Raw genomic sequence first — 13,973 nt, 5'->3', positions numbered from 1 at the left:
GACGGGGGGGCTGCAATCGCCCTTTTCATGTGATATGACCGGCATACCGGTGATTTTTAGAGAAGGGAGCTAATCAAGAACTACGTCACCAATGTGTATTTTGAACCAGGACACATAGAGGCCATGCAGACAAGGGATGTCTCTATACTCAGACTGCTTTTAGGAGAATATTCGCGTAAAGGGTTTGCTGTGCAAAATAGGCCGTTCTCTTAAAAGCAAGTATAAGGTTGCCTATCTTTTTGGGTACCTAGCCCACGCAGCACGGTAGATCATGTTCATGAAACCCAGCCCCACCTTTCCGTTAGCCCAGGAACAAACAAAAAGCCTGGGGTCGAGTTCGTGACTCCTCGAATTCATCCAGCTATTCTTCTCCACACCTTGCACTTACATCTTTCGCATCGAAAAGTACGACCCACGGATACAGAACATGGCGATCGATAAGATTATTACCGACCCAAGGCTTTGCGCAGTCTTGCAGATTTCAGACCAGGCACGCGACCAGGCTGGCGCACTCCTCAGTCTGGGTGAACAATCATGCAGCGAAAGACCTCCATCAGCAGAAGCGCAAGCTGAAATCGCCAAGCAGCAAAAACTCCTTTTCACAACCATGGCGCATCTGAAAGGACTGCACCGAAACGTCTGTTTCTCCGCCCGTGAGACCAAGTCCCAGACTGCCGAGTCGCGTCAAGAAGTCGACCGCCTGCATCTCCAGCTTCAGAATCTGTATTACGAACAACGACACCTCCAAGGAGAGATTACCGCATGCGAATCATACGAGTAAGCCCTTTTACACTGACTCCAGCTGCAGCTGGGGGTCGAGTTCAGTGCTTCATTAACAAATCATAGCCACAAATACCAACAATTGCCTCTTATCACTGTCGAGGAATTCCTTGCCCAACACCCCGAACACGAGAATGACGACGAGAATACATTGATGGTTGCGCGCATAGATCACGAACGGTCTGAGCGTGAAGCTCTGGAGCAACAGCGACAGGAGCTGCTTAAGCGAAAGCAGAAGCTGATTGCGGACAACAAAAGAAGGAAGGATGACCTTGCCAACTTGGATAATGATTTGGAAAAATTCATTGATGTAAGATTCTTGATGCCGGTTGTCCTAATCACGATCTGGCTTTTGTCCTAACCTTTTTCTAGGCTGCCAAACCGATTCAGAAGCTGTTTGAAAAGGCACCCTAAATAACGACTTTCTTGGAGGACATGCAGAACTACCTTATGGTGGTTTTCGCCGAGTATGCGCTTCTGAGCCAGTCTTGAACTGACATCACGACGTTAGGGGAAACGCGTGAGTGTTGGATATTGAAGCTCAGGTTGCAAACTTAATCGAAATCACCTGCAGAATTACAGGCTGGCGTACGGCGTTTATGGAACTGAACGAAACCGCAAGGGAAGGCTTTACCACGAAGAGCAACGTTATAAGACTTCCTAAACATAAGATACCCATTGAAAGAGAAGTCGGCAAAAATCGGCAAGTATTCCCATCGAATCTCGACCTGCGTTAGTCCGAGGGTTCTGTTTTTCGCGAAAAGGGCTACTGGGCAGTTGGCATGCTTCATTCTTTTATGGGAACCCTTGGTCTTTCAGTTACAGGTTCAAGCGAAGACTGTTTTCAGTATCCAAGTGTGATATGGCCGCTCTGACCTGCGTTTGCTATAAGCGCGACATATGTCTCAGAATTGATAGCCAACTTGATTAGAACAACAAAAACAACAGCACCACGACTGCGATTTTGACCCTACACCGATACAGAACTTAATGTTCATTTTCCCTTCATACCACAAGCAAACTATGCCTTATGTCTCATCACAGTTGAGTAGGAGCCCAGGGAACAAGACACCTTGGACGTCAAAGTAAGGTGCCAAACATACCTAATATAAGGTCCACTAAATATATACTAAGTTATACTAAATTTACCTAAGTTTTTTGTCATTTAGGATAGAGGTCTAAGCTAGCTTCTGGCTATCCGAAAATTCACATGGGTGGGCTTCCGAAAATGCAAGGGATCCAATCACTTAACCCCGTGGGCCAATGATGGTCATGCAACATCAGCGAGACCCTGCACAACCACGTCGACTAACAAGTTCGTCGAATTGGATGCCTGCTACAACCAATGGATCACAAACCACTCGGGTAGATCTTCAAACCACAATCACCAGCCGTGGTCGAACTCCTACCCGTGACCGGACTTGGACCCATAGGTATCTGGCGGCATCCTCAACCACTGGTAACGGCGCGTGTTGTGGTTACGGCTTGCGATTGACACGGGTTTCTCAGGCTATCATTCAAGACCAAGGGAATGTTACAATGGTCACACAACCACTAGAAAGTTGAGCGAGCCTCGTGGACACAGCCTCGAGCCAGTCAAAATTGCTGCATATCAACGTTGTCGGACAGGCATCAACCAAAGGGCGAAGCGTCTTGCATCAAGCCCGTCACTCTTCATCTCAGTTTCCATTGAGATCTTGAGCAAGCAACAATCGAAGCCCAAGCCTATCAGCGGTCTTCGATGTAGAACTGACACAGTATGTGGTTTCTGAGACAAATCGAGGGTGCCAAATCTTGTCCTGGGGGATACATATCGCCATGACACCGACCAAGAGCAACTAGACCTTACGACGGTCAACTTTGGGTTGGTGAGAAGCAGCAGGACTCTCATCTGGCCACAGTAACCTGAGCCCTTGCGTGCAGATCAGGTTTTGATTCGTGTCAACAGAGAGTCTTTGGATTTCGGGCAGAGCATTGCCATGAAACCGCATAGAGATGAATGAACAAGTACATGGATCAGAGACGAGAACTTGCCAGGTACTCTGGATCCAGAAGTGTCGCACTTTCTAAATAATGTCATTTCTGATCCCAGTGCTTGCTCCGTGTTAACGTCAAGTACCTGGGTTTGAGATGTTGAAGTCGGTCATTGAGCTTCATGGGTGGCTTGAATCATATGAGTCTACATGGTCGAAAACGACTGAGTGCAATACATCTCAGCACCGAAGATATCTCTGGCTTGGAGCCTTTGAGGTCCATGACTTCAGTATCTGCATCACGGTGATTGGGAACAGGAAGTATGGTATCTTCATTATGTCATGGGCATTTGTTCGCTTGTGAGTGGCTAAAGATAATCCTGAGCCAAAGTCTAGGGTCCGATTTGGATCCACTTGCCATGATTCATTAATGCTTAGCAGAAGTATAGTTAATGAGCTTGTTTGCTAAGTCTCATTAGCTTGGTATTGGACTAAAGCAACCATGTTGACCGCTATCACCCCCAGTTTCAGCCCGAGAGATGCCTCGAGATACTGCTAGTTAAGTTGACTGGTATCTAGTTGGTGGTTAGTTCGCAAGCAGCATGGCGATCAAGCCTCAAGGTAACATGTCCCATGTTGCCCACCTCATATTTCGGCACATGGGTCGTGGAGCTTCAAGAAGATGTTATCTTGTTCTTCTGGCCGAATCAGAAAAGCTAGAAGATGGCGCGTGCCATAAGGGTTGGTAACCATATCTTTAGATCTGGAGGCTGGCGAATATCCTTTGTCTTGTGCCCTTGACTTGGCCATCATGGCCATTCCCATGTTTTTTGTTCTCTGGTCTCTCAGAGCTAGCTCCTTTTAGATTTCATGTTAATTTTCGCTTTGTGAAATCAGGTGGGCATGGTTTACTTTGCCTAGCCTACCTCAAATCTATCAGGTCGAATATCTCTCCGTAGCCTCGCACTTACACATGCATTTTCAACGTCATCCCGCCCGCTTTGCCTTTCTCTCCTATCTTGCTGCTTTCCAGTTAACAGCTTCTTGCTCTGGTCGACCTGGTCTATGCAACCTATTCTTGCTTTGCATTTTCTCATCGTACTTGAGCCAACCGCCTCTGGGCTGCTCGGGCTCTCTTGAACACATCGCAGCTTCAAATATCCAAGAAACCTTATTTTTTGATCTTACACGACATGTCTTTGTTCACATGGTTTGCGCAACGCGCAGGGGGATTAAGTATGATTGCGCTAAGTGCTCTCTGCTATTGGGTCATATACCACGATGCCTCTCTTGAACAATACCGATATGAAGGCAAGCAGCCTGCCTCCCAATACCCTACCGATTCTGCTATAGGTGCTGGTGTTTGGAGCTACGTCTTCGCATATTACTGCCTTTTTGTTCATATACTGGTTTGCATTTTCCCCCTCCGAGCCTGCTGGACTATCTGGACTCTCACCCAATCCATGAAAAGAGCAGCGCGTAGCGATTCATTACTTGATCTGAAGAAACTCGCTTCACGTCGGGACTCCTATACTTCAGTATCGAGCTCCGAGACTCTCATATCCAGTCCAAACAGTCCGTCTTCCTCCACTACCAGTGAAGCCGGCGATTACGATCCTGAATACTATACGGACGGTGTGCCAGGGGCTTGTGACAACGTCGTCCATGTCATCATCATTCCAAACTACAAGGAAGAGGTTGATACGCTCAGAGAGACCCTCGACGTTCTGGCATCCCATCCTCAGGCTCATTATTCATATGATGTAAGATTTTTCTATTCTTAAAAGTCGAGGCGTAACACTGTACCAGTATCCAATAAACATGCCAGACTCGTCTATTAAAGTCGCTCACTGATATTTTTCACTAGGTCTTTCTTGGAATGGAACACAGAGAGAGTAGCGCCGAAACGAAGGCTCTTGGACTGATACAGGAATTTGCGAAGAAGTTCAGATTCCTTGACTTCACACTTCACCCATCAGAAATGCCTGGTGAGGCCGCTGGCAAAGGCAGCAATCTCGCATGGGCTGCTCGCAAGCTGAGCGAGAAGTACTCAGTAGCCGTGAGGAAGAACGTGATAATCACCGGTATTGATGGTACGCCTATTTGGAAACCAATCCTTCATCCTCGCCCGCTCATTACTGACTGTCGTGGATTCTCTAGCCGATAGCCATCTTTCATCGAACTACTTTACACTTCTGACAAATATGCACTTATCCTATTCTGAAACCGCATTGACTACCATCTACTCGGCTCCTATTATTTTCGACAGGAACGCGCATTGTGTTCCATCTCTTGTCCGTGTTGCTGATATACTCTGGGGCGCCGCTGGTATGTCTGGCTTGTACCCTGGCTCCTCTATTTCTCCGCCTACATCCGTTTATTCTCTTCCTCTGGATTTGATTGACCGGGTTGGCGGATGGGATTGTGGCAGCGAAGCCATCGGTGAAGACCTGCATATGTATATCAAGTGTTTTTTTGCCCTCAATGGTAACTTAACCAGTCGAGTCATCTATAGCCCTGTCAGCCAAAGTAACGTCACGGGAGGTGGCGGGCTACTGAAAGACACTCGCGCGCGTTATAAACAGGCTCTGCGTCACATGTGGGGTGCTCTTGATACTGGCTTTGCGCTTCGTAAACTGGTTCAGCTATGGCAAGATCGCAAGCAAACTTGTCGTTCCTATCAACCCCTTCACTACACCATCTCAGATGCCGATCATCTTGCCATTCCCGAAAGCTTCCCAGGCGATGAGCACAGCGGACAGACCTATGACAACGGTATCTTCTCAAGCATCCACAGGGAAGCTGTCCAACATCCACACTGGGAAAATGTTTTCTATATGCTGCACCGCCTTTTCGAAGCTCACTTTCTTCCCGTTCATATGGCTATTCTGGTACTTTCTTCGGCACTTTATGTCAAGCTCACAGAAGGCAATGAGGACCCACGAAACCTGGCTTGGATTTTTAGCTGGTGTAATCTTGTTCGCATTTACGGTTTCTTTCAAATTGGAGTCTACGTGTCTCTATACGAAAGCTTTCACCAGACGGGAGTCGCCAGCCGGGAGAGGGAAATGGTCAAGGCTGGACTGGCCAACGGGATGGACTTTTCCCGACGATCTCTCAAAAACAACTGGTATGACTACTTTGCGATTCCCGTTGTCGCTCCTCTATATGGCACCATACCCAGTGCTCAAGCTTTGATTTGCCAGCTTTGGGGCCAAGACCTTGTTTATACTGTGAGCAAGAAGGCAACGCGGCGTCAGATACCCGTCGTGAAGGTTGACAACATGGCCTAAGACCAGGAATACTGTCATCGTGGCCACTAGGATCTTGAAGTGTTAAGCAACGGTTTATGATGATGATGATGGGTATAGATGGTTAGTTTCGGAACTAATTTGGGGAAGAATATATACCAATAACTTGGCTATTCAGGAAAGTTTACATGCATTTGGCAAGGGTAATTTATACTTAGGATAAGGGTTGGCGTCTTCAAGAGATCATCTTGAAGCGTGTTCAGAATGATATACATAATGTTACTAATGCGAGGAGAGGCAGATGGGTCTATGGTGCATTGCTTTGTGTATATAGATTCATACTTGCTCTTCACTACCTACTTACAGATATCATACAGTCCTAAATAATACATGAGGTCTACAAAAGATTCGGGACCAAACATATTGCTTTGATACTATAAGCTTATGCCACGCCTATCTAGATGGAAAGCTACAGATCTTGAGTTTAAATCCTTCTTAGACTCATAGATATAATATTGTATTATTACTGATAGGTTTTACTTCCTGGCAAGTTAAATAACGCCAAGATGCACAAGGAAGAACGTTGAATATCCGGTCGGAGTGGGGCCTTCTGGTGCCGAACCACGTCGGATATTAAAGTTAGTTGAACCAATGAGAGGAAGGCTGAGTGACGGATTCAGCATTTGGAACCAATGTTTGTTAACCACTGCATGCCATTATTCTTAGATAATGCCTAGCTCATACGGGCTGTAAGTCGAAGGGGTTATCGACGGAGATACCTTTTAAAAACTATTTAAGATAAGCGTACACTTAACGAGCAAAGAACATAGAGTACCTTTGTTTATTATCCGAAACCAACAAGTATTACCTCAATATCTACCGCTTAATTAAGCAGAATTCATCATTATCGTTTATACCAATGTCTTCGAAGCAGCTACACATTGGCGTTTTCATGCCCTCAAGCGTGCAACTACTCGATCTGGCAACTGTCGATGTTCTCGCCTCAATGTCCAAGGAATACCTTCGCCTCCTTCCTCTCCCCGCACACATTAGTGAAATAGCACCCAGCACAAAGATTACCTATATTACATCGCCCAAGTTGTTTCCAACCGTAAACTTAACTGCAGATCTATCCGTCCGTGCATCACACACGTACGAAGATGATGACGTTAGTCCCGGCAAACTTGACATTATCGTCGTGCCTGGTACAGATCCAGCGGACGAATTTGAAGAGGCATCGACAAAGTGGCTAAGAGACCATTTCAACACCGTGGGCGTTGATGTATTGTGCGTTTGTACTGGTGTTTATCTATGCGGTGCTGCAGGTATTCTCGACGGCCGCCGGGTAAGTGGCCCCAGAGGGCTTCAAGATGAATTAATCCAAAAATACCCAAACACGCATTTCGTGGGAGAGGAGTATCGGTGGATTCAGGATGGTAACCTTTGGTCAAGCGGTATGTCTACGCCAGGCCAAGTTTGAGCCAGTTGCTTACAGAAACAACAGGCGGGATAACCAACGGCAATGATCTCATGGCTGCGTATGCTCAGGCACAAAACAAATATTGGCCAAACTCGATCTCTAAGCTGGGTGCGATGCTGGTCGATGTAGGTGATCGACCCCAGATTTACCATCAGAGCCAGCGCAAGTTCTTTATAGTATTCGCATGGCAAGTTGTCCAGGGCTGGCTTTTCAGCATGGTACCATTTGGGAAAGGTATGTCCAAGGCCAAGAAGGACTCCTAAATACCTACCTAGGTAGTGGCGAAGATACATCTATTTAGGAATCTCAAGTAACTCGCCTTAACTCATAATACAACATTCAACTCTCAGATACCCACTGAGCACAGAATCAAGCTGTTGAAATCAATATGGAACGACGGTATTCGATGTTATTCATTGCTTAATCATCGGATTTTCTGAACAGGGTTATATATAAACATGAGAGTATAAGAAGGCTTAACATATTTAGTATATATTTAAAAATATATATATAAAAAATAATAAAAAATCAACCTATTAAAAGAGTCTATATGTGTATACTCTATACTAAGCTATCCAGAAAGTAGGATTCAGGTCTTAAGTTTTTCATGTCTAGCCCACTAAGGAAGTACCCAGGCCCTGTAAAGTAAGAAAACCTCTGGTATTAAACCAAGGTACGGAAAATACCTAATCTGACGTTGAATAAATCTATATTACTTAAGTCTTTTTATTATTTAGAATAGAGATTCTAACTTTTCTTGCCTCCCCTGGTTAGGTTACCTACCCTCCTACAGTATTCAGAAAGCGTTAAGATCTTCTGTCATAGTACTCAGAACTGCGAGAACCAAGGGGAGGCAAGAAAACTTAGGACCTAAATCCTATATGACATTAAGACTTAGGTAAACTTAGGTGAGACTTCACTAGCCTTTAGGCTAGTTATTTTTGACATCTAAACCTAGGGTCTGAAGTTTACTTGCTCCCTGAGGCCTACCAACCCAGGTATGTACTTTTGTCAGTCCAGAATTTTCTGACCTTCCCCAGCCGTCCTGCCAGCCTTCAGGCGGCTCTGTTCACAACTTCTTAGCGGAGCTTGCGGCGGGAAAATCTGCACCAAAGCGGAGACAAGGTAACTCGTGTTGCTGTGACAGCGAACACCCCACCGCGATAAGAGCCTTTATCGCAGAATTCTATTGGTTGCGCCTGTGGGGCCCTTGTTGAGCCCCGAAAAAAATTTCGAAGCTCTGGAGTTGCTTCTCGATTCTTAGTTTTCTTCTTTTGCAGTGAACAAGAGTCTCAGGAAAACCTCACTCTATCACCATTCTTCATCCTTTCTCTCACTTTTCTGTTTTTCTTGTTTCTTTCCGGCATACGCTTTACATTTCATCCTACGTTTGAAACAAAAGTAATCACATAACCGCCACAATGTCTGCTGTTCCTGGTCCCGTTTACGGCCTCGAGGTCCCTCCTGGAGAGATCTTAATTCCAGCCACCATGGAATTCCCTGCCTCTGTAAGTTCTTCTCTGGTGCGCCGAATCGTTGTTGATGCGATGCAATGCGCTGCCTTGCGCTGGCTCGCTTCCAGTTGGCGGCGCATCATTTGCGATAGCAGTTCGGTATGGTCTTGACCTCATAGTTCTAACCGTGAAATCCTACAGTTCCGCATTACCATGGCTGCTGTTGACCCTACCGAAGAGCCTGAGGCCGATGGTGAGGGCAACATTCCTACTGTTCCTCGATCCACCCTGCGCCTCGTCAAGCGTGCTCTCCCTGGTCTCGATGAGGATGAGGATGATGAGATCGATGATGAATACATGAAGGCTCTCCTCGCCGGCTCCGACGATGAGGAGGACTCTGATGAGGAGGCTAACGGTGGCCCTAGCGACCCCGTCAAGGCCAAGAAGCAGAGGCAGGCTGCTGCCATCAAGAAACTTCTTGAGTCTGCCCAGGAGGAATCTGATGAGGAGATGGAGGATGCTAAGCCCAACGGCAAGGCCAAGGGCAAGGCGAAGGCTACCGAGGAGGATGAGGATGAGGATGACGACTCCGATGATGACAGCGAGGAGGGTGCCGATCTTGAGAACTTTGTCATCTGCACTCTCGATACTGAAAGAGTGAGTCTACGAAAGCAGAATCCCGAAATTGTCTGCTAACTTTAGTGTAAGAACTACCAGCAACCCCTCGATATCACTGTCAACCATGGCGAGAAGGTTTTCTTTGTCGTTACTGGTACTCATACCATCTACCTCACCGGAAACTACATCATGGACGATGATGAGGATGAGGACGATGAGGACGAGGATGACTACGATCTTTCTCCCGATGAGCTTGAATACGCCCTCGAGGGTGAGGAGAGCGACGAGAGTGACGAGCTTGATGGTGTCCAGGACCCCCGTGTTCAGGAGATTGAGTCTGACGAGGAGGAGGCCCCCAAGCTCGTTTCCGTCCAAAAGGGCAAGAACAAGCGCGCCGCTGAAGAGGCCACCGAGGGTCTTGACGAGCTCATCTCTAAGGATGATGCCAAGCTGTCCAAGAAGCAACAGAAGAAGCTCAAGAACAACAAGGGCGAGGCTGTTGCTACCGAGGAGAAGAAGGACGCTAAGAAGGTTCAATTCGCAAAGAACCTCGAACAGGGCCCTACTGGCTCTGCTGAGAAGGCCAAGCAGGGCAAGGCCACCACCGGTGTCAAGGTTGTTCAGGGCGTGACCATCGACGACCGAACTATTGGCAACGGCCGCACTGTTAAGAACGGCGACACTGTTGGTGTCCGATACATCGGCAAGCTCCAGAACGGAAAGCAGTTCGACGGTAAGTAACTAGCTCACGTGGTATCTTCAACTTGATTAACATTTTGATAGCCAACAAGAAGGGTAAGCCTTTCTCCTTCAAGGCTGGCAAGGGACAAGTGATCAAGGGCTGGGACATTGGTGTTATTGGCATGGCTATTGGTGGTGAGCGCCGTCTCACTATCCCCGCTCATCTTGCCTACGGCTCCCGTGGCCTTCCTGGCATTCCCGCCAATAGCACATTGATCTTCGATGTCAAACTTCTTGAGATCAAGTGAGTGTAGCATATGCCTCCTCTCACTCGACACCAAGCCGACTTGCCACCGACCTCGTGACATAATACCCCCCAAACAGAGGCGGCAGAGTCTGGCGACAAGTTGATGACGTCGTGACGCCTGTATTCCCCAGGCTTCATATCATATCTGCTGTTCACCCGGTGTTGTTGTTTTGCATGCGAGGATAAGAGAGCCCGGACTTGTACATTCTGCCGAGGGCCTTCGATGTTTAGAACAGAGACAAGGTGGCCATTTTAGAAAGGCAAAACAGGAATGATGTGGCGAGGACCGTCCCCGTTGCATGACATGAATTGGCGTACGATAAAAAGGGTTATGCTTGCGCTTTGCTATTGATGGCGGGATAATTTTCCCTGTGCCTGAAAGGATTTTGTAAGGTTATGCAGATAAAATACTATTTCTTTCCTTTTCATTTGATGTTTCCTACCTGTCGATCCTTCTCCGTGTTGGTTTCCTTATGAGATTCATGAAGTCGTAATGTCGAACCTTCCCAGCACCGACTACCTTACCTGAGGTAGGTTCATCTCCTTCTGGACTCAACGGCCTCCGACTCTACTCCGCAACAACATCGCCGAGAGAAAAGCTCGAGCGCCATTCTCTCCGCATCTGGCTACTGCATTATCTTATTAAACGCGGCCTGCCCTCAGATATTCATCGATGCAGTGCTAACTTTCTCTTTATTGACTACCCTGGAGCATCATGGCACCAACCCTGCTCAAGAAAGCCAGTCAACAATTCGTTCGTCTTTCGTCCTGCGATTCGAAGAATATATTTGAAGCGTCTCCAGGATCTAAATTGAATATTACAGACGGCTCAGAGGTGCAAAATTCACGGAAATTTCGCAATGGTGGTTCCAAAAGATGGGCACCTTTTCGAGGTGCCTTCAAGAACATGAGAAAAAGCGCACGCAGTCGTAAGCTACCCTATCTGTCTTGTTCTTGTCCCATTAACATGCAGTAGGTGCTGAAGTATCCAAAGATGCTCATGACCTCCCCGAAGACCAAGCCAAACCCCATTTACTTTTCAGATCTGTCCCAAGACTTGAACGTGGAACGAGAAGTCCAGATGCAAAGGAAGTAATGATACGAAAGTTGGGGTTGCATCCCACGGCTATGACATCCAACTCTACTTTGGTGATCCGAAATTCCCCAAAACGAGCACGAAGTTCTCTGCAGCTGGTCAATCCTACTCCCTCCAGTGGACTGATCACTCCGCCCTCTTCCGAGGCATGCGATACACTTACAACAGCCGATGAAAAGTCCACAGCGAAAACTTCGATGGAATCATCTACGTTGCCGAACTGGGAAATCATGGATAGGCGATACAATAGGCGAAATCCATGGACCCGCTCAAGCCCTGAAGGCCGCGCTCTCAGTACTATTCCCGAGGCCGGTGTTGTTCTTGCTCGACCTACCATTGCAACTGTAGAGAGGGCATCCGCCGCCAAGATTTTCCTCGAGACTTACTTCAATGAACTTCTCTATAAACCAAATGCAAGAGCTTTGCGGGACCAGTGCCTTGAGTCTCAGTTGTGCAACTATTTGCTAATAACACCAGAGGAGAAGGAGAAGATTCGGGTGCAATATAGAAGGCAGGAAACATGCCATCTCAGAGAGTCGAGGGCAATGAGGGCAGGTTCTTTGGCTTACCATGGAAACCAGGACTCCTCCCCCTTGGCCAACAACTACGAGCCACTTCAAATTCTAGGCAAAGGCAGTTTCGGAGTAGTCAGACTGGTGCGTGAAAAACCTGCTCCAGGACACGCTTTCCCCGGCCAAGTCTATGCTATGAAAGTCATTCGAAAGACAGAAATGCTGCGGAACAGCCAAGAAGGCCATTTGCGGGCTGAGAGGGATTTTCTTGTGGCTTCTGAAGGATCACAGTGGTTAGTACCAAAGCTGACCAACACTACAAGGTGACTGACTGACTGAAGCACCTTCTCAGGGCTGTTCCACTGATTGCCAGCTTTCAAGACACAACGAACCTCTACCTGGTGATGGAGTACATGCCTGGTGGCGATTTCCTCGGATTACTCATTCGGCAAAACATTCTGCAGGAACCCATTGCACAGTTTTACATCGCAGAGATGATCCTTGCTATTGAAGAGGCCCATCGCTTGAACTTTATTCACCGTGACATAAAACCAGACAACTTCCTCATATCCGCGACTGGTCACTTAAAAATATCCGACTTTGGGCTAGCATTTAATGATCACTGGTCCCACGACGCAGCATACTATAATACCCACCGGTATTCCTTGGTCCGAAGACTAAATATGAACATCAATGGTGACGAGACAGATCAAAAAGGCAGTAAGGATCTCCTGAAGCATCTTGAGTGGTACCAGTCCCTTGTTTCCGGACTTGACAGGCATGGGAAACATCCATTGGCGAGTAACGAGGACTTGCGAAGTCTTATCGGTTGGAGAAATCGACATGGTAATCGCACTGCTGCGCGTTCCGTCGTTGGTACCAGTCAGTATATGGCTCCTGAAGTCGTTCTTAGTCAGAAATATGACGGGAGGTGTGACTAGTAGAGCATCGGCATCATCCTGTATGAATGCCTGTACGGGCAGACGCCCTTTCTAGCAGAAGAAGGACGCAAGCAGACGAAACAAAACATCGTTGTGAGTATGTCCGTATCAACTTGAACAAGGTAAATGACTGACAGTGGCCGCAGGACTTCAAGAAGAACTTTCAGTTTCCACCCAGGCCATTCGTAAGCGACAAGTGCAAAGATCTCATCTGCCGCCTGATCCAAGAGAAGGATATTCGGCTGTGTTCAAGGAGGTACCAGGACAAATATCGGTACTCGTCCAAGAGCTACGTGTTTCCCGATGACGCGGAAGATATCAAAGCGCACAGGTGGTTCAGAAACATGCCCTGGGATCGCCTGCAATCAATGCCTCCTCCATTCACCCCGAATCTGAAGAGCGACGACGATGCACACTACTTTGATGAATCCGAACTATTGGAAGACTGGTCTGAGTCGATACCGTCGGGCGTCTGTCTCAAATCGGAAGATGTCAAGGAGTTACTTTTTGGATTTGATACCCATGTGCAAGCAAAGGCTATGGAGCTTATCAAAATCCCGTTCGACACGGCCAAGCTTCGAAGTATAGACCGTGATATTGATTCATCAAAGGAACTTCAGCCGAGTGAGAAGGCTACACTGAAGCAGTTTATTAGATTTTATGGTCATAAAGAGCGCAAACGACCAAGAGACATGTTGCTCCGGGACAAGGATACCAAAAAGACTTCATTGAGAATTCGAAAAGAGACGGCTTTCATGGGCTATACCTGGCGTCGGATGAGACCCGGTGGATATATCGATCCAAAAGTAACAGAGATGCCCAACATGGACGAAAGCCAGGCTTTGACACCGAACATTGAGTGTTGAATAAAAAGAAAAGG

The 13,973-nt window shown here is 47.2% G+C and overlaps 5 protein-coding genes across 5 annotated transcripts; all 5 read left to right on the top strand.

Annotated features, from left to right (window-relative positions):
* The first annotated feature begins 359 nt into the window (after positions 1-359).
* FOBCDRAFT_5419 (Fms-interacting protein-domain-containing protein) lies at positions 360-1,264 on the top strand. Its single transcript, XM_031182340.3, has 3 exons — positions 360-777; positions 847-1,090; positions 1,153-1,264. The coding sequence occupies exons 1-3, from the start codon at positions 428-430 to the stop codon at positions 1,192-1,194; spliced, it is 636 nt and encodes a 211-aa protein (XP_031043108.2). The 5' UTR covers positions 360-427; the 3' UTR covers positions 1,195-1,264.
* Positions 1,265-3,946: 2,682 nt separating this feature from the next.
* FOBCDRAFT_173883 (glycosyl transferase family group 2-domain-containing protein) lies at positions 3,947-6,096 on the top strand (the record flags this gene model as incomplete). Its single annotated transcript, XM_031182339.3, has 3 exons — positions 3,947-4,516; positions 4,621-4,846; positions 4,914-6,096. The coding sequence occupies 3 exons, from the start codon at positions 3,947-3,949 to the stop codon at positions 6,044-6,046; spliced, it is 1,929 nt and encodes a 642-aa protein (XP_031043107.2). The 3' UTR covers positions 6,047-6,096.
* Positions 6,097-6,748: 652 nt separating this feature from the next.
* On the top strand, positions 6,749-7,785 carry FOBCDRAFT_255752 (uncharacterized protein; the record flags this gene model as incomplete). Its single annotated transcript, XM_059611172.1, has 4 exons — positions 6,749-7,291; positions 7,330-7,349; positions 7,509-7,718; positions 7,760-7,785. Exons 1-4 carry the CDS (start codon positions 6,924-6,926, stop codon positions 7,783-7,785), a joined length of 624 nt encoding a protein of 207 aa, XP_059463865.1. The 5' UTR covers positions 6,749-6,923.
* Positions 7,786-8,693: 908 nt separating this feature from the next.
* FOBCDRAFT_212055 (uncharacterized protein) lies at positions 8,694-10,972 on the top strand. The gene is made up of 4 exons (XM_031182337.3): positions 8,694-8,992; positions 9,140-9,595; positions 9,647-10,289; positions 10,340-10,972. The coding sequence occupies exons 1-4, from the start codon at positions 8,906-8,908 to the stop codon at positions 10,543-10,545; spliced, it is 1,392 nt and encodes a 463-aa protein (XP_031043105.1). The 5' UTR covers positions 8,694-8,905; the 3' UTR covers positions 10,546-10,972.
* Positions 10,973-11,259: 287 nt separating this feature from the next.
* Positions 11,260-13,959, top strand: FOBCDRAFT_283960 (kinase-like domain-containing protein; the record flags this gene model as incomplete). The annotated part of the gene is made up of 5 exons (XM_054702851.1): positions 11,260-11,473; positions 11,521-12,445; positions 12,505-13,064; positions 13,149-13,186; positions 13,240-13,959. 5 exons carry the CDS (start codon positions 11,260-11,262, stop codon positions 13,957-13,959), a joined length of 2,457 nt encoding a protein of 818 aa, XP_054558826.1.
* Between the last annotated feature and the right edge of the window lie 14 nt (positions 13,960-13,973).

Source organism: Fusarium oxysporum, chromosome I (genome assembly GCF_013085055.1).
Source record: "Fusarium oxysporum Fo47 chromosome I, complete sequence".
Lineage (NCBI taxonomy): Eukaryota > Fungi > Ascomycota > Sordariomycetes > Hypocreales > Nectriaceae > Fusarium > Fusarium oxysporum.
Note: the sequence above shows the minus strand (reverse complement) of the source record. Positions and strands in the feature narration are given on the sequence as shown.

Excerpts from the sequence above, each read along its gene's own strand:
- FOBCDRAFT_212055 (XM_031182337.3), top strand. The coding sequence starts at position 8,906 with ATGTCTGCTGTTCCTGGTCCCGTTTACGGCCTCGAGGTCCCTCCTGGA. Across the intron at positions 9,596-9,646 it reads GCACTCTCGATACTGAAAGA|AACTACCAGCAACCCCTCGA; the intron begins GTGAGTCTACGA and ends CTTTAGTGTAAG. Across the intron at positions 10,290-10,339 it reads GAACGGAAAGCAGTTCGACG|CCAACAAGAAGGGTAAGCCT; the intron begins GTAAGTAACTAG and ends ACATTTTGATAG.
- FOBCDRAFT_5419 (XM_031182340.3), top strand. The coding sequence starts at position 428 with ATGGCGATCGATAAGATTATTACCGACCCAAGGCTTTGCGCAGTCTTG. Across the intron at positions 778-846 it reads ACCGCATGCGAATCATACGA|CCACAAATACCAACAATTGC; the intron begins GTAAGCCCTTTT and ends AACAAATCATAG. Across the intron at positions 1,091-1,152 it reads ATTTGGAAAAATTCATTGAT|GCTGCCAAACCGATTCAGAA; the intron begins GTAAGATTCTTG and ends ACCTTTTTCTAG.